At 38.4% G+C, this 19399-nt stretch overlaps 1 protein-coding gene across 2 annotated transcripts in view; it reads right to left on the reverse strand.

The window, feature by feature from the left end:
• PDE7B (phosphodiesterase 7B) overlaps positions 1–14028 on the reverse strand; it is a 181704-nt gene extending 167676 nt beyond the window's left edge. The window contains exons 1-2 of one of the 2 annotated variants that reach the window (XM_074819018.1): positions 13738–14028; positions 13494–13608 (exon numbers count right to left, since the gene is read on the reverse strand). In XM_074819018.1, the coding sequence (XP_074675119.1) occupies positions 13494–13514 (21 nt within the window). In that variant the 5' untranslated portion in view covers positions 13515–13608; positions 13738–14028. Of the gene's footprint in view, positions 1–13493 lie in introns of both variants that reach the window. The other variant, XM_074819017.1, reaches the window with a different exon arrangement.
• Between the last annotated feature and the right edge of the window lie 5371 nt (positions 14029–19399).

Here is a 19399-nt window from a genome sequence, read left to right on the forward strand (position 1 = left end):
ATGTGCTAGTGACAAGACAATGAAATAATTCTGCCAGGTTCATTGACTTATGACCAAATGTTTGTTGGGAGATATGATGAAGGCTATGTAACTGCAGTGTTAACCTTGTTATATCAGAATAAAAGATAGCAAGGGAAGACATTAAGAATGAGGCAGATTTCAGAAAGACACAAACTGTTAGATGGCTTGGCTCTTCAAAACAAAATGCAGTAGAGATTAGTTGCCAGAGTATTAACATAGAACTTACGTAAAACACATAAAACAGCAAGGCCACGTTGATAAAACAGGAGAGCAGGATTTTTCTTGTTATCAGACTCAGATATAAACTGAATGCCAAAACTGGAAACAATATTACTTTCTGTATGTAACATATACAACCCTCTTTCATACATGGATGATTACCGCAAAGCAAAGCAGACTTCTCCTTCCATGTATAAAAAGAGATTTTGGTTTATATCTACTAAGTTTTCTGTACCATGCAGTTTTTCAGGACCCGTTGACAGGTTATATACATCCAGTCATAGATCTGATCTTTCATCTTGTAAATTTCTGTTAGGCCCCAATTTTTTTCCCACATCTCTATATAATAACTCACAAAAAATTAATAATTAGATTTTTTATACTGTTATAAAATTTAGAAGGATATACAAATATTTCAATCCACAGATACATTCTATCAGTTTTCCAAAACAACCATTGAATAAACATTTTACAGAATTTCTAAAAATGTTATAATAATCGAATAATCAATTGCTGGTGCTCTGAACTAGTATTGTCAAGACCTGCAGAGACACTGGAATTCACTCAGTATTCAAACACTCCTAAATGTAAAAGTATTCACATGATTAAATACATTGTTAAAGATCTGAAAGATTCAGAGTATTTAAAATCACCATTCTCCATATGAAAAAAAATGCATGGCCATATTATTGTTGAGGAACACATTATTTGCAGGTACTGCCATCATGATTTTTCTTTTACATATTAAGTAAAATTGCCATAATAAATTCTCAGAGAATGTGTGAATGGTCCAGATATTCACACGTAATGAGATGTCACAGGGTGAACCAGTGAGGGTAATATATGTTCTCAAGTAAATAAGTAATGATCCTCATTACTTCTTGCTTCTAAACATCAAACCCTTAAGTTTCCAACACTCTTCTCAGAGTTTTTTCTATTTTATCCCTCATCTTCAAGGGTGAATACTTTCCAGTACTGCATAAACTAGGGCTATAGTATCACTTCTTTATGATTTGCTGTCTCAAATATTATCTTTTAAACACGTCATGATTTCTTTGAAAAATTGGAAGAAATATATCTTGCACTTGGAAAGGGAAGTGTTGATGAATATGATAATTCTGTTTCTTAGCAGTTCATTTTGAAATTTTGTGGAGATGTCTCTTATACAAACAATCTTTATCCTGATGCTGGAGACAGCCTTTATGTCACCAGAATCATGAGGTCAACCATTGTAAAGAAATCTGTGTAAAGCTGGGCCCAAGCCCCCGAGTGCCACGATGCTGAACAGACTAAATATTTCTATGGGTAGCCAGTGTAGAAATAATGGAGGTCAAAAGATCAAGATTTGATGGAAAAAAGGAGAAAGAGTGATGAAATAGACTTAATATCAGAAAATTTATAGTCAGTATTGGATGGAAGAAGGTGCATTATTACAGATGTTTCAGATAGCAAGATACAGTGCAATTTCCCCCCGTCGTTCTCTGTATCCACCCTTTCCCATTTCTTCCTCCTCCACCCTTTCATTCACTATCTGCCTGCACTCTTCCCGCACAATGCGAAGCAGAGCCAGGCTTTTGCCTCAGAGACAGCAAATTCTCTGACGGAGGTTCTGTTTGGAGCCATGCAGCCTTGGATGTGGCCAGTGATGCTAGGAAAGGTACACTGTTAGCAGAGCTATGGGATCAGACAATTTAGCAGCCTCTGCTGTGGGGGCTCCTATAGGGAACATAGCTCCACGGGATGTAAGGTTTCCACCCTGCCTGCTCTAACAAGTCTGTGCTTTGGGTTCAGCTGGAGGCAGGTACAGCTGGCACTCAGTGTGCATATGATAGGTGAACTGAACCCTTAATTTTTGTTTAAAAAAAAAATAAAATAGATGTTTGAAGTCATTCTATCCTCAGTTTAGGAAGAACTCCAAATGCCTAGGATACAGAGCAATCTTCCATCACAAATTATTTATTTTACAAAATGCCAAATTTCCATAGTAGAAGACTCTGTCAACATAAACTGCTTATACAAATGTTTGGTTGTTCTACAGTCAAATAACTAGATTCATACACAGAGAATAGAAGATCTAAATATTACATTTAAACTCTTAGATCTAAATATTATATTTAAACTTAAAGTTAGTAAAAAAAATTTTTCTGAGTTAGAAAATCTGGAGTGACAAAAGCTTGCATCTCCAACTCTTATAAGATATTTACGCACAGATAGAGAAGCCATTTCCAAAAAGTAGCCTTTAATACACTTGTGTTTCCCAAGTTTCTCTCTGTGGGGAACAGAGATGTCTTACTTAAATGAGTCTTACTGATCTGACTAACCTGTTATGTACAATATTTTCATACTCTGCTGGTACTGCAACACACTTTGCAACATAGAGCAATAGCCTTAAATAATCTCTTAGCTCAATACAATTTTTCCTTAGTTAGTATTTCTTTTGGTATGAGTCTGAACATGATATCACGTTCCTATCTGGGATCCAAAGTCTCTGAGACCACCTCTGCTTGCCTTTCTCCCCTTCACTCTGTTATCAGTCATAATCAGAAATGTTTCTGATGTTTCCTGGTAGCCGAGGACATACCTTATGCCTGCCTACAGTCTGCCTTAAGGCGATGCATCAACTTCCTGTAAGGATCTGCTCAGAGTTCAGGACAGTGTAGTTGTAATGGTCCACAATCAGAAGACAAAAGATTCTCTTTTCTTTGATATTTCATATTTTTTTTTAAATTAGATATAAAATTCTTTATCCCTAAATGTAGTAATAAGTCAATTTTCTGTCTTTGTTTTTCTACTCTCTAAAGAAAAAGGAGAATTTAAAAAAAAGTGATAAAAGAAAAAAATGGGAAGTTTTCAGAAGTAGCAAGCAGCTGTTGTGAATGTAATATAAAATAGAAGAGAAAATATTGCATTAAGCAAAAGCTCAAGAGTTTAAGGAAAAATAAAACACATATGCTTATGAGTTACAAAAAATATTTTATATTTCTGAACAGTAGTGAATGTAAAATATTTGCCCCAGCATGCATTCTCTAGTTCTTCTACAGAGTAAAGGGTTAGCTGAGATAACTCTGCTTCTCCTAGTGGTGTGCAAATAGCATTAATTTTATTTTTAATAAATAATAAATAAAATTCATATTATAATGAAATTATAATCAGTAACCATTTGGCTATTTTCGGTATTACAGTGTGCAACCCTTTTGAAAACTCTGGCCTACCATTTTGTTGAAGTCTACCATAGCATGGCTGATGTGACATATTTGATATTTTGATTTTAAAAAATTCTGAGGACCTCACAAACACAGCAAAGGCAATGGGAGCATTAGGTGCTCCATCAAGGCACAGGTTCCAAAATGAGCTCCCCAAAACATTTTAAAGGAGCAGATAATTTAAGAAATTCTGAGTCTGGTCCTTAAAAGAAACTTTGTTTAAAGGAAAAGTGTTGGAGCGACCACGTCAAACTACAACTTTGTTTCTATGCCTCTATTTGTAAAAATAGTAACTGTAAAACTTCTCTTAAAAAACCCTTTTTCTTTATTTGTCAATGAGTTCAGAAACATTATCTTTCTAAATTATAGTTTTCAGTAATATATCCTTTTATACTAGACTCTTCTACAACAGTGAATGCTATTGCATGCATGTAGCATGAAAAATGTCTTATCATTTCTTATACCACACATGATAATGTCACAACTTAGGCTGACTCATATCTGCCTGGGCTAAGACCAAGGCCATTCCCTTTCACATGACTGGCTTTCCCATGAATGCCTCTTCCAGCCCAGAGGGACTGCGGGAACACTGCCTGAGGTTCATGGGCAAGATGCAGTGGAACATTAATTAGTAAACCACCTGTGTGCTCAGCAGGTACTTGACTCTGACAGGCATTGAGGTCAATTTAAGGGACCAGCTGAAAATTACACCACCACTAGTGATTTTTGTAGAAAAATCTAGTGGTGGACTGACTCTTCACAAAAGCTTTCCAGATCTCCTTGTTGCTGAAATCTACAGGTATCCTATACCTCAGAACCACCCTATCACTCTCTACAGTGCAGATTATTTGTAGCCAGCACATACAAATCTGTAGTGTCAAATGTGAGGGCAGAATATGTTGAATCTTATCTCCCAACAGCAACCACAAGAGCAACTGTGTTGACAGTATTATTCATATGTGACTTTTTAATATAAATTAGCTAAACCAATTTTTTCTCTCTGCTGCACTCAAGTGGCACTTCTCTGCAAAATTCAGTGTTATCACAATTCAGATCCCAATTTGCCACAAAGGATACCTTACAATAGTGACTTTATAAATTAATTATTGTCTCATATATTTGCAACATGGACAGGAACTCCCTGGTTTGTTCAAAGGCATTAGATTTGCTTGCATTGAACTTAATAAAGTGTAAAACAGTCTAGTTAATGAAGAAGTTGTTAACATCAGATTGTGACTAATTTTCTGTCTGCTACTAGGAGAAACAGCATTAGTTCCCGTGCCAGAACCTATAAATCAGTGTGGTGAAAAGGGAATTTTTAGACAAGTGTTCTCATGAGAAAATGAGGGTAACTAAGAATCAAAAAGGAGAAATGTCCCTTTAATATAATCTTTCAAAAAATGTCTCTAGAAATTGAGAAAGTAATGCAGAGGCTTTTGAAGTTCTCCTAAAATGGGAGCTGAAGAAGGTCAGCTGTCAAAGTACTGTCAACAGATGACAAAGGGTGGCTTCATAGCACTGAGGTCTCTCTGCTAATTGTTTTCTATCTTTTAAACATCTGTACCTCTTGAGACTTTTTTAGAGAAAGGTTTGTTTATTTGCAAACTAATTTTCATCAGCTATCATAAAAAGGTGTAATGCCAAACACAGATTGATATTAAATGCTTTTTGCTTTATTCCTTTATGAAATGTGAAATAGTTTTTATTAATACTTAAAAAACAACAGAAGTCAGCTCAGGCTTGTTCACATTAGTAGTAAAGATGACTAAAAGTTAAAAAAGGATTAACCAAGTGCTGCTTTGTGGGTTTTTAAACTAAACTGTAGAATTTAAAAATTCTAATGTAGTGAGACCAAGCTGCAGTCGTGTATTAGGTGGTCCATATGAATGTGAGGCTGACCCCAAGAGGCTTTCTTTCCATCTGACATGTTTAAACATTATAATCCTCTCTTTCTCATATCATTGGATTTAAAACAATGTTTTATAGCATTTAAGCAAAAAATAAAAACCAACCCACACTCCTTTACTCTGCTAGAGAAGACCAAAGGGCTAAATTTGGGGGAAGGATGAGAAGAATAATACATCTGTGGTGCATGTGCAAGCCTCTTTTTGAAGTGTGTTTCACAGATGAAAATAAGCACTACAAGGAAATCTTAACAATCTCTTCAGCACTATATAGTTATATAGTTATCACATAAATAAACCGTGGAGTGCTGTTATTTTTTCTTTCACTTATTTTCAAAAAAAACCCCCAAAAGTAGTACTAGGTCTACTGGGAGGAGGGTGAGGATTGCTGAAAGATTTGGAAATTCAAGAGTTCAGTGACCTTTGAGCTTTCAATTCAGGCACTATAAAATAAAAAGACCTAAGCAGACTTTTCAAAATGGTCACCAGATTGGAACCAGATTTTCAGTCACCTTTACCCACTAGCAGGCACTCAAAGCAAGCAAAGTCTCTGTGCCCCTCAGTCCTCACAAGCAAGGTGGGAATTCTGTAGTAGTGGTGAGATTTTTTTCCCCTCAAAATATATCCGGGCTTTCCTCTTAAAATAACAGTTTGTTGGAACAAAAGCTGTTCAGGAGGAGGTGCTCATTTGGAGAAAACGCCCAGTAGAAAGGTTTCTTGGGTCCAGGACAGAATTCCTGCCTGAAACAACCTTTGTGTGCCACTTCAGCAGTGGAGGAGCTCTGGTTTCATGCCAGGACTCAGCGTGGGGCAGTGGGCTGTGGGCTCCGTCTGCCAGGCCCTGTGAACACAGAGTTCAACCCTTGGGGGTCACTGCAGTGGTAATCCACCCTAGGAAAGCCAACACAAGCAGAGAGGGAACTTGAATGTTTTTCTCTCATACCCTCTTGAGAGCACTAACCACAGGCTGTTGGCTACTTCTGTCTGAGGTAGAATGGGAAAACATTACCCAGGCAAGCTCTCGTGGGCAGCAATTTTTCAGATCTGGCCATTTCATTTAGATCCTAAAGTGAATTTGAGTTTTTTTGAAAGCTTGAACAATTCTATCAGCTTTGATGATGATATATAGCACGAACTTCATTCAACATACTCATGTTGCACTGGTTTTTATTACCATACTATTACAGAGGTTGTATTTTGGTAGTGGATAATATTATTACAAATATAACTTTGTGGTTCAAAGAGACAGGATGTTATAGCCTTACTAGATGAAAAATATATTTTGTGATACAGTGCAGTACATGTTGGTCCCTAAACAAAATTATATCCCTGTTATTCTTCAGCTTTTAAAATTATTACTTACATAGCTGTGTCACTGAAGCACATCATGGTCTATACTGAAAACAAGCGAGATCAGCCCCCTCTGTATTACAAACATATACACTTTAGCAGATGCAAGCACATAAGCTAAAAATTAACTGTGAGCTTGTGATTTCAAATAAAATCTGGTAAACACTTTTTTTTCTGTGAGAAAGGGAAGGAGAGAAGGGAGGTTTAGAGGATGATGGAAGGGAAAGAATGCATTGCAGCTTCTCTGGAGTCATCAAAAGCAGCCGATGGTACCGCAATGCTGAGGAAGTTATGGGAAACTGGTATGAAACAGGTATGGCAAAAGGCTAATGAGCCTAAAATTTGATCTAACTGGTGAAGAGAAGGAGGGCTTATAAGAGTGAGAAGCTCAGCAGGTCTGATATTTCACAGATATAAATTAGTGAAGTCCTATTAATGTCAGCAAAACCATGTCATTTTACACTCTCACACACTGGTCCAATTTGAGTCTTCTTTTTATCTTTCAGTTGTTCTGCTTTTTAAAGCAGTCCTACAAAAACAAAGCAACTGTGCACCTGAGGAATTTGCTTGGTGAAGAAACACATTCCAGTTTTATCTTTCTAGCTGGCACGTATAGTTTATTCAAGAAAATGCGGGGGGTATTTTATTAAAAGAATTATAGAATTTGTAAAATATACTTTCAGTATAGTAGTTCTCTCTCTACAGTATATTATTTTCCACTTTATCTAGTATTATAAGGGCATTTTCGAGAAGGTTTTTTAGTAACAGTGTTCTCAGATACAGCATAAAGCAACTCACTGTCCTCCCAAGCCTTGAACAGGCAAAACTCCCTCCTCTGCTGATGTGTGCAAGTTCTCCTTTATTAATCAGGACTAATTATTGTTTTCCTGGCTGTCTTACAGTCTTCTAATGACCATATTGATTAAACTGGAGATACACTGCCTAATTAAATTTATGATGGCCGTTCTGATGCCACTTGAACATTGTTATTAATAGATACACAGATATTACAGCAGTGTGTGAAACAGAAATGCCTATGAATAAGTAATATAGAGCCAAGTAATATATCAACATATGAAACAGAAAGGGGCAGTAGCCTGTTTCAACGTGGTTGTCAGTTCATACAAAGCAAGAAGTGTGCTTTCTCCATGAAGACCTCATGCATCTGCTTTCATCTCTCTCCGAGTGTCTGAGTTCTCCTCCTTCCCAGCAGCCTGGTATGCAGCAAGTCCTCATTCTATCTATATAACCTTCTCAGAGGTTTAAAGCCAAGTATAAGTGGTAAGTTGAGGGAAAGGCAAAACCAAATGTCAGCTGTTGCCCTTATTTAGTGTACTTCAGTGTGCAGCTGCATACATAAGTGAACCTTACAGCACCGCTACACACTCAGTTCCTTGTGGAAACTGGTGCTCTTCTACAGAAATATTAAGCAGATGCTGGCCTCTGGGGCTGTCAAATCAGAGGTCCTAGTTCTTGTTCTATACCAGGATCGTCATACATAAAGGGGAAAAGAGCTACACCCTTTGGATGACAGCTAAATGCCTGGGAAAGTACTAAGGCATTTCATGCCAATATGTGTTCGTTTCTAAAGCACAGCAACCACCTAGGAATTGTCACCCCTCTTTCAAGGAAAAAGTCCTTGAAAGTCCTAAATATGGGGTCTACCACCCCATATTAGGACAAGCCCCAGAGCTTAGCCAGTCTTCACAAGCACTGCAGGAAGTGTACTATGGGAAAAAGGTTGGGTAGGGGGAAAGAAAGGGAATAAGAACGTGAGAGTACACATCCTTTCTTTCAGGAGGAATAAAGCGCAGTTTCCAAAGGGAGCAGAAGTGATTACACAGTAGCTTAATATCATCCTCCAGGAGTTCTCTAGTTGAAGTTGAGGTTTCTTAATTTCACTTTTACAGATGTCTATTTCTCTGAGCCATCACTGAGTTGCTGAATATTGCAGCCAAAACATGCCTACCTCCAACTTTATTCTTGGAAAGGTAATGATTGTCCTTTCTAAAACATCTTTCCTAAATCCAGACGGGTTATCACAGACTCTGCTATGAACAAACATGTAGAAAACTGTATAGAGATCCTGTCAGCAGTTGCCCTATAAGTGTGTTTTTCTGCCTGTGTGACAATTAGCTAAACTTAGTTTGACAGGAGATTCTGTGCTCTACTTCTAAAAACTTTACACTGCCAGCATTAACACATGCCACAGTGAGATATTAGTTGGTGAGTTTTCTCATACCAGGAATTTTTGTGGGTAACTAGTGTAAACCTACCGGCTGAGGAAAAAAAATACCTCTGCAACTATCTTCTTCTAAATATTTGTTTCTTATTTTTAAAATAACCTACTCAAAGAGAAATAAATCTTGATGTTTGTATCTGCATGCAATTCTTTAGCTAAACTGTAACAAATTTGTCTCTGTGTGTGACTGGGAGAATCCTAACTGCTCCTCCCCACCTATTAAGAGGGAGAGATCATCAGCTATGTTTATCCATCCAGGCAACCTGGATGTCTTTTTTGGTTGGATAGTAAGCTAGCAGAAGCATATCATATACCACCATGAGACTATGTGGTTTAAATAAGTAGCTAAACTGAGTTCTCATCCATCCTCACTCACAACCCCCACTGGGAGGAAGAATGGAGTAAGAAAATCAAACTCAATAGGGTCCTTTCATTAGTTTAATTTCTATAGTTCAACACTTTACATAATAAAACGATAAAGCTATAAATTTTTTTCACTAAGAACAGAACAAGTTAAAAATGAATATCAAAAGTACAGCACTGATGGACTGCAGATACCACACTATTAAATGTGTGCAAAAGAAATGCTTAAATCATTTGACTGTTGTTTTTTGAGAATTGTCTCTGCCCCAACTTTTGACTTACAGTTTTGCCACAGAAGTCTGGCTTCTGGAACTGCTCTCTCTTCTATCTGATCTGGCTCTGATTTGTTAATTTTCTACTTTAAAACTGGAGGCTTTAAAACAGATAGCTATCACTAGCCCAGATCTGAGCACTGTGAAGCCTAGCAATGTATCTCCTGAATCCCACAGTCTGTTACAGGAAAACAGAAATGGTAAGTTCAGACGTTCAAATATTGTTTTCTAGTGCAATTTTCTTGGAATGCTACTGTAGTAAGAATAATAATAAAAATTAAAAAGTGTTCTAAACAATTTTCACAAACATACAGAAGAATTCTTTTTGCTAAAAAATCTTTCAGAAGTTGACTTTGCATTTTAAATTTCTATAAATTGATTAAATAAATTGTCTTAAATACAACAAGTAAATTTTTTCTCTCTTGTATTTATACAAAGCTAATACTTCAGACCTGGAAAATACCAACTACTATCAGAAGACACATTTTTTGATTTCTACTCATTTACTGTGAAATCACAGAAAAATGTTACCAGCCACCCTCATCTGATTGCATATGTGATGCTTGGCTTTGTGGCCCAGTTTTTTAGCTACTGTTGTTCATCTTTAGCAGCCTAAAAACACTCACCAGAGAAAGCGAAGGCATTGGAACTTCTGAACTGCTTTGGACACTTAGACTACGTGTCTGTGTGTCCCAGTGCCCCCAGGGAATAAACTCTAAATAACATCAGTTCCACATCCTGAAGCTTGTGACTGAAAAGTGCAATTTTCACACTAGATATAAAGCCAGTGAGCACTGAAAGTATAAAGAATGATGTCCCTGCTTTCTGGCTGAGGAACAAGAAAAGTGAATGCTGTAATTCCAACAGAGAGAGTCCCATCTTCCACCCAATATGGATGTGGGAGGAGAAATACTGAGCCATCATTTCATTACAAAACACTTAATTTTGTTCTGGCAGCTGGTAGGACCCCAGCTGTCCCTTTCACTTTCACCCTGTGACAAACACATGGAGTGCTGTAATAATTGCAAGCACAAAAATGGAGAAAAGATGAACAATAGTGAGTTGCTAAGAATGCTCATTTACATGGGATGCTTTCCTGGCTGCTCCAAATCACTTGTTTTTCTGTTAGCTCAACTGCATCAAGAGCTGTTGGCCATATATCTACCTTGATTACAGGACAGATTAGATCTTAAAGATTTTTATGATTAAATAGAGGTGTCAGGTTTTAGTCTATTGACAGTAATGACTTGGTTAGTAGCAGGCATTTCTGCTTCATACAGCTCCTATAAAGGAAATTCCCAGTACAAGAGAAGTTTTTTCCCTATGAGATTGAAAAATTACAAGAAAACCATATATACGTCACAAAATTTCAATTTTCAGACTGTTTCTCATTAAAGTATGCTTTAACTATTGGCAGAAGAACCATGGGGTGAACGAAGAGGAACTACGTATGACTGAATGTCTCAATTATACTTCATAATTGCAATGAAGACACTGGAAAATCAGTCTGCTTGAATGACCTACCTAGAGGTCTGGTAAGGGCAAGCAGAAGGCTGGGTTTCAGAAGGGATAAACACATAAACAGGGAGGAAGGGGAGGAAACAGCTGCTGTTATAATGGTATATTTATATACTAGTTTACAGAACTAAACATTTCACAGTTTTAAAAAGCGATCTGCAGTACACTGGATCAGACTCAGCAGACTATGCCTTACTCTGCTGGAATCACTAGAACTTCACTGGTGACAACTCTTGTCCACGCTACGAAAACAAACTCAGAATGAGCAGCCACTCATATCACATGAGAATTCTGCAATACAGAATTATTTTTTGAGACAATGTGACTGCAAATATCAGTAAGTGTTTCACCCCCTGCAGAGATGCCAACCTTAAATTGTATTTTGTTCTTGATGCTGAATTGAGAATATTCAGAGAAAGCACTGCAGAGAAACTTTTCTTACTAAAGTAGAAAACCAGTGTCATTTCCTCAGCTAAGTCTACTTAGCATATTTACTATTAGTATCACCAGCAGTAGTTGCTACGGAACACAGATGCAGCAAAATGTGGGTTATAGAGCTTAAAAAATAAGCCTCTCTAAAAAATGTTTATCAAAAAAGTTAATAATTTAGTTCTAGGAAATGATTATAAACAAATGTCTTACAGATTGTCTTTTGGAAACTTGGATATCCTCATGTAGTTACGGGGTTGTTCCTTACAGAACAGGCTATAGTCCCTACAGACCGAAGCTTCTCCTTAGTCAAATTTACTAGTTAATCATCTAACAAATACTATACTAACCTTTCTAAACTTGGGGCTAGAGATGCAGTGCTTTAGTTTTTGAAAACAGCTGGCAGTTCACGTAGGAAGATTTTGGGGAGGGCTGAGGAGGAGAGAATGGCATGGAGATTACAGAATAACAGTTCAACTAATGAAGCTTGACTTTGGGTTGTTGGATGATATGAAAAAAAATATCCTCAAGTATCTCCAAAGAGATGGGGCACTAAAGAGTTTATCTGTGACAAGCCTCTTTGTTTCTGCAGTCATCTGTGAAGATACAGCAAAGGAAATGGAGGAGCTGCAGTTATGCATTTGCAATACACGAAGTCCTTGTTTTCCCACTAGGCACTGCAGAATAGCAATTGTCCATTCACAGCACATATCACATCCTCTGCATTTCAGAGCTAATATTTTTGCAGTCCTTAAGCTAGCATGCTTCAGTCTAGTGTAGTTAAATTTTGTAACCCTTTGAGGTGCATTGCATGAGATAGGTGTGCTCATGTTCCCTTTCTTGTTCTATAAATTGTTTTTTCAGGTATAATTTTTAAAGTCAAACTAAAAGGTTTTCAAATTGCAGAGGGTTTATATCTACAGCAACATTTCAAACAGAGCTGTAAAAAGTCTTGCTTCACAAACTGGAGAAATATGAAGATTGCCAGTCGTTGAGCATACCTGTATATTAACCCAATTAACAATAGAAATTGGTTGTGTTGGCTAAAATTATTTTTAAGACCACTCATGCACACACACACACACACAAGCTCTGACAAGTGGCTCCTTCTCTTGTATTTTAGAATCACACTCCTCAAAACAATGTTAGTTTTATGCTAGCAGTTGCTTTCATTTCCTGCAGCACACACTGTCCACTGTAATGCTGCAATACTCATTCAAGGCAGATCACTAGCTCAAATATGAATTGAAACTATATGCCATCAAACAGATGTCAGGCTACATTACTTCAACTTCCAAGCAAATTTCCACTTTTTTTCTGTTTAAGTAGCAAAAGCTATCTGAAAACTGGTGTTGATACAAGATGATCAGCTCCCTCCCTTCCCACTGAGGATCTGCTTGTAAGTCAAAGTGCAGGCAGCTTCTTAATTTTGAACTTCTGAACCCAAATCAAATAAAGCAATCTAAGCATATAGTAAAAAAAATGATGTGGTACATGTAGTCCTAAAAATGAGGCCGATATTCTTTTCTGCTTGACCTGTTTATTTCCAACTCTTTCTCTCTCTGCTCTAACTCTCAGACAAACTCACAGCCCCCTCAGGATAAGACTGAGTTTCTGCTTTCTTTTCCCTTCATCTAAGCCAGCCAAGTCCCAGGTCTCCTCTCCTGCCACAGAGCAGTAGGAAAACATATAGAAAAAGCAATCACACTTTCATCAGTGCTGTCAGAAAGGACTACAATAATAGATTGTTCCTGCAATCTTCTTTTGCCATCAAATGGTTAAATCAACATAAGTTAAAATTTTCATCTAGTCTGAATAAAAAGGGAGGAAATTCAAAAACCGGTTGCTGTAGTAACAATCACCAGTAAAAATATTTTCCACTAAATAATAGTATTATCTCCCTCTCCCCCTCACATTTTTAGTTCCCCTTCAAAAATCATCATGCTGCCTCTTTTAGATTTGCTGTACATACCTCAACCATTAAACAAGACATTTAACCATAGTGGCAGTTCTGTGACCTTTGAATGCCGTGAAATCTCTAAGCGGTGCAGCTTGTTCATGAAGACTTGTACTGCAGAATCCAGTAACTGCATCCAGGATTAGGAACAGAATTAAGTAACAACAGCAAACAAAAACGAAAAAGAAAAAAAAAAAAAAGGAAAAGAAAAAAGAAAAGAAAATGTCCCCAGGTCCCCCAACCCAGCCAATAAAACCACCTTAAGAAGCAAAAAGACTCGGGAAGAGAGTGCACTTTTCTGCCAGTGTAGGGCTGGGTAGAGCTGAGCCTGCTGCAGTCCGCCCGCCGCGCGAGGAGCGAGGCCGCGCAGGGCTGGGAGGTGCTGTCAACTGCCACGGGCGAGCCCGAGCAGACCAATCCGCCGCCGCACTGCCAGCGCCGTGCAGTGAAGCCTCTTCTGTTTATGTTTCCTCATTTCAGGAGTGACGTCAAAGGGTTTAGTTTTTCCTCTGCATGTGCTATTAATTTTAAACGACTACTATGGGAAGAATGTGGCAGTGATTTAGGCAGGCTACCCTACTCGAAAGAAACCGGAGTCATGATTTATCTGTCCTGCATTTAGCTTAGAAATATTTTATAATGAGAGGTACCGGAAAGATCCAAAATGCCCTCACAAAATGGGGAGAGGCTATAAATATGCTTATATATATTGAAGTGTTCTTAAATATACCCAAGATGTTTCCTGGTGAGAGCTGGATATCTGTGTGGGTAGTGGTGCAAAATCAGACCTGATTCTGCCCTTTCCCTGAAGTAAATAGGGACCTGCTCTCTAAATTCAGTGGTGTCACACCAGTGTAAACCTGGCAAAAGAGATAAAACTGAGAATACTGTACACGTTCCTCCATCAGTCAGCAGTAGCCACCATTGCAAATTAGCAAACTTCTTTCACTGCCCCCTCAGAGTCATGATGCAGTCACCCTGAAGGTCTGCTGCTCTGGGCAAACACCGGTTTGTTCCACTGGCAGATTGCAGCCCCGCTGTGCTCGCCTATGAGCTCCGCTGTGGATCGCCACACAGCATTTTATTTCATACCAAAGTCCATGTCTAAAGGCAAGAGGCAATGGTAAAGCCTGGCTTCCCGTATCACGGCATCATTGTCAGTGGAGAAGCTATGCAGCTGAAGCTTCAAAAACCAAGTCAGTTAGCATGGGCAACAGAGACCACAACAGCACAAGATAATTGATAGGAGGTCAGTTGACAACGTTAACTGTTATCTTCATAACTTTAATTTTATTGATTTGCTCTTCTGGGGTTTCCTTTCAAAGAGATTGGTTTATGAGGCTCAGTTCATTCCTAAAAATTCTTAACAGTTTAACATTTAATTCTAAAACATATATAAACGCTTTTGAAAGTGGATACGCTGACAGCTCTTGAGAAAGAAATTTCTCAATGACCCACAGAACACGTACAAAAATAGTAGAAGTAATAGGAACTTCTCCATGACCACCAATTGATGCTACTGAAATGTTACTCCAGAGCAGGCAAAATATTTAATTATTTTTTTCTCACTGACTAGTCTGCCTGTGCTATCACTGCTGATGTAATCAGCTCCAGCAACAAATGTGAAGGGTTATGGTGCTGTAAATGCTTGAATAACATATTAAAAAGTGTTAAATAAGTTAGAGATTTACAAAATCAATTAGAGCTCATTAAGTTCATCCAACTGTACTTAGAGAACTGTATGAAGCAATCTGGAATGCATAAATAGGAATATTATTTGTAGTACCCAGAAAATAATCATGTTAATCTTCACACAGCATTGGTGAGGGGGCAGCTGAGAATTGCACTTTGGGAATTACACTTCAGGGACCAGCTTTGGGAATGTCAGTTGAAAATGATATGGGTTCCAGTGAGAATGATCTGGAATGTGGAATCTGTGAAGAAAGCCTGAGACTGACATTGTTTAGTCCTAAGGACCTATATAAAGGATACATTTATCTAAAAAAACCCCACCAATACTAGAGTTTATTCTTTGGCCTGGAGACATTATCTAGCCTTTAAACTCTTTTACAGCCTTCATGATGACATAGCTGCATCTGAGCTGGTAATAAGTCTCAAACTGTGTTTGGGAAGTGATCAGGTAATTCCCAAACACTGTGAGGGCCTGTTCTAGGAACATGACATTGTAGATAATCAAGTCCACTGTTTGGGCCTGTGTTCTGGCTCTGTTTATTTTACCAGTATAGATATAGTCAGTTTGCAAAGAAGGGACTAATTTTTTGTCCATATTCGTTGTGGTTAGAACAAGTAAACTGCAGCAGAGGAAAGTTGTTCGACATAGGAAAAACTAAAGGTAGGAGAGTGAAGTACTGAAATAGATAGGCTGTGGTAGTCCACAGTGTCCTATTACTGGCTATTTTTAAAAGCATGGTTAGACAACCATTATTCATGAGCAGTTTTGATATAGATGATCCTACTCTGGAGTATAGAGGTAAGAGTAGGAGATTTCTGAATGTCTATTCCAATCCCATTTTTACCATTTTCTGCATTTTAGTATCAATCTTATTAATAATATAACACTGTGTTTCATGAATTAGGGTCCTGTTGCATTCATGTTCTGCACAAAGTCTTAGGTAGGTATTGTCTCCTAAAGATGCTAGACGTTAATTCAGCCTCCCATAATCATGTGGCTCTCTGACACTAAGTGGTCACTGTGGTGTTTGTGATGTAGATGCTTCTTGGGTGAAAAGATGGAGAGGCCTAGAAGCATTTATGATGCAGTTTTACTTAGACAAATATAATCTCAAATAAGTACATGCATGTAAGGATGGGAAGGAGAATGCATGACTGTGCAGACTGCTACAAGGAAGACCTTGGTTTCCTCAGCATAACCACATGCTTTCATGATGGGATGGGAAGGGCTGCTGAGAAGAAATGAAAAGGAGGAAAAACTTTAGCGTGGATTTGCTAATCTGATCAGATATACACTAAAATATCCTGAAAAAATAGAAACTCTATGATTCTTTAAAAAGTGCCATTGGAGAAAGAAGAAGAAGAAGAAAGCAAACCAGCTGATGCTCAGCATCTGTATAGATGTCTCTATACTTATGCAAAATGTATTGAAAATAATAGAAGGAGCTGGAAAACTTAATGCAAGATCAAAATTACAACTTAATTGACATAACAGAAACTTGGTAGGGTACAGTCATGAATATGTGACTGGAATAATAATACTGAAGAGCACAGCTTGTTTAGGAACAGGAGGGAAAAAGGTGAATGAGATGTTCAGAATGCAGGAGGAAACACGAATTGAAAGTCTGAATGATAATACAAAGTAAAAGAATATACGCATTTTGGGGGATCTGCTGCAGACCCAGGCAGATCAAGTGGGTAATTCTTTTTGTTAGCAATTAGCAGGATTGTCTGAAGCACAGAGCTTGGCCATAATGGGAGATTTTAATGATGCAGCTCTTGGAAAAAGAGCTGAGCTGGACTCAGACACCTTGGTTCATTCTTTCCAGAATAAGCATTCAGAGTACATTTGGGGATCCCTCAAATTTATAAGCCTGTTTTTTTGAGCAGTCCTGCTTGACTAAGTACTTTATTTGACTTCCTTTTATAGTCCTGGCTCAGCACTTGTAGCACTTTAATATATGTCTTTAGCTATTCTCCCTTCTCAGCATAAGTGGCATAACAACACATGCTATCTCCTACCATGGGATGACATTCCTCTTGTCAAATCTTCTACCCTTCCATTGTGGTCTTTGGAAAGAAACGTTGGTATTAGAGAGACTGATTAATCTGCCTCACCCAAACTACACTCCTTATACCCAGACATACTCCCTGAAACCTAAAAGAAAAATAAATTAATCCAAGTGCCAGTAAAAATTGTGTTTCCACACGATAGAATGGCAGGCACTGTGCATGGACAGGCAAAAAGATGCCTCCTTCCTAGGTACTTTCCACTTTCTTCCCTCCTCTATTTCTACCCTGGCCATCTTTAGAAAGGGGTCTAGCGTGGGACCACATATTGCTCTTCACATTGCTGTCAATGGCATCTGAGGCAGTATAGTAGTTTTAGTGTTGGAATAAGGAGTGGAAAAAGATGCATCCTTTTCAAGCTGCTGCCACTGCTGAATGAGTTCATGCCTGACTCTTCCTTTCCACATCCCTCAGCTGCCCCCACAATTGCTCTGAAATGCAAGGTTATAGATGTTACAGTAATTTCCAGAGGTATTGCTACTTTTCCTTAGGGCATGAAGACTGAGAATGCTGAAGACTGATAAAACTTGTGCTAAGTCTGTTGCAGCTTTCTTTGTCAAGGGACAATAAAGGTGAGGAACTAGTGCAGAGGCACAGTCTTCTGTAGTCATGAAAAGAAAGGAAGGAGAGGGTGGACAATCACACTGAAAGAAGCATAGTGTCAAGGAAGTTTATGCTTATCCCACCCCAGGACAACAGATATACTACTCTTGCAGGTGAGTTTATATGTTATGCTGGATATACTGCTGTTGGGAAACTTTTTAAGGCAGATTTCTCCAGGCTGAATCATGTGAAATGGCTGGATAGTGACTAGATGCGGACATCCTGTGCCTGTTTATTTGCAAACTAATGCCCTCAGTTAGCTTTTAATCTTGTTACAGATGCAAGGAATGGCTGGAAGCACCCTTGGTGCAGCATCTGTGGAACAGACTCCTTTACAGTTCTCTCCTTCACCTGGGATCTATGCAATGTTTTCAGTGTACTTACAGACAGCCTGTGTGAACTGTCAGAAGATGCTGTCAGCTGGTGATTAGCTGAGGCTCAGGGTTGTCTGGAATGACCCAAGGCCAGAATGCAGAGGGCAGTATGACTCAGACAAGCGTGGAGGTAGGTTAAGGGCATGATGTTGTTCAGAGAGAGGTGGTCCCCAAAGGAGGACACAGATTGCTGATATGACTGTAGACCTCATTTATCTGACCCATAAAGCTGGTGTATTGGTGAATGGTTTAGACTTCTGGGCTTGACTTTATCTGACAAAGTGCTGTCATAACAAGATTACACTGCTCCTGAGAAAGGTGTCTACAACAAGGGAGTGCTGTCCAGCTCCTACACACTTATCTGCATTATTCTGTCTGGCTTTCCAGCCTTCATCCTACCTACCTATTGTCAGACATTTTTTCCAATATGATCTAGAAATTCAGCTGTTTCTGGCAAGTAACTTTCCTCTAACTGTCCCCTATGCCCTATCAGAGTTCCCAATCTCCTTTCCATTTAGCATCTGCTCTAATCTGAATTGATGAGTTAAAAAACCCCTCTTTCTTTATATTACTCTGTTTCTTTCAGCTTTCTCTCTCCTTGGACAGCACAAAGCTAAGGACATATGCACAGGAGAAAGGTCCCTCTCTTATAACATCTGTTGCAACTCAAATACAGTCCAGGAATCTCAGTTTGGAAAGACAACAGTTGTGATCTGAGCCCAGCTATTATAGTGTGTTCCCAGGCAATTTGGGCTGACCTTAGACATTTCCCTGGCAAGGGAGAACACACGGGCATTTGGGCAGAGGGTCAGCACTTGGGATTTGTGAACAGCCTCCTATTTCACAGGGCAGAAAAGGAAATCTAGGCATGTACAGAACTTTAGGTGCCCATGCAGAGCTACCGTCAGGATTTAGGCAGGTAGAGTACTGAAGGAAGAAGGAAATTTACACAGTAGGAGATCTGGGGGCATGAAAGTCCTTAAGTAACAGTAGATCAATTAGGTATAAACTGTCTCTGTATTATTGGTGATAATTTTTCTGTCAAGGCTAGGGTACCTAGATAGAAGGCTACTTCTCTGATTTATAAAATATTATAAAATATTAACATATCACATTACTGATCTATAAAATATATATTGTCCAGTATATTAAAATCTATAGAAAAGGAGTAAAGTTCCAGAA

The sequence above is a fragment of the Strix aluco genome, chromosome 3 (genome assembly GCF_031877795.1).
Source record: "Strix aluco isolate bStrAlu1 chromosome 3, bStrAlu1.hap1, whole genome shotgun sequence".
Taxonomy (NCBI): Eukaryota; Metazoa; Chordata; class Aves; order Strigiformes; family Strigidae; genus Strix; species Strix aluco.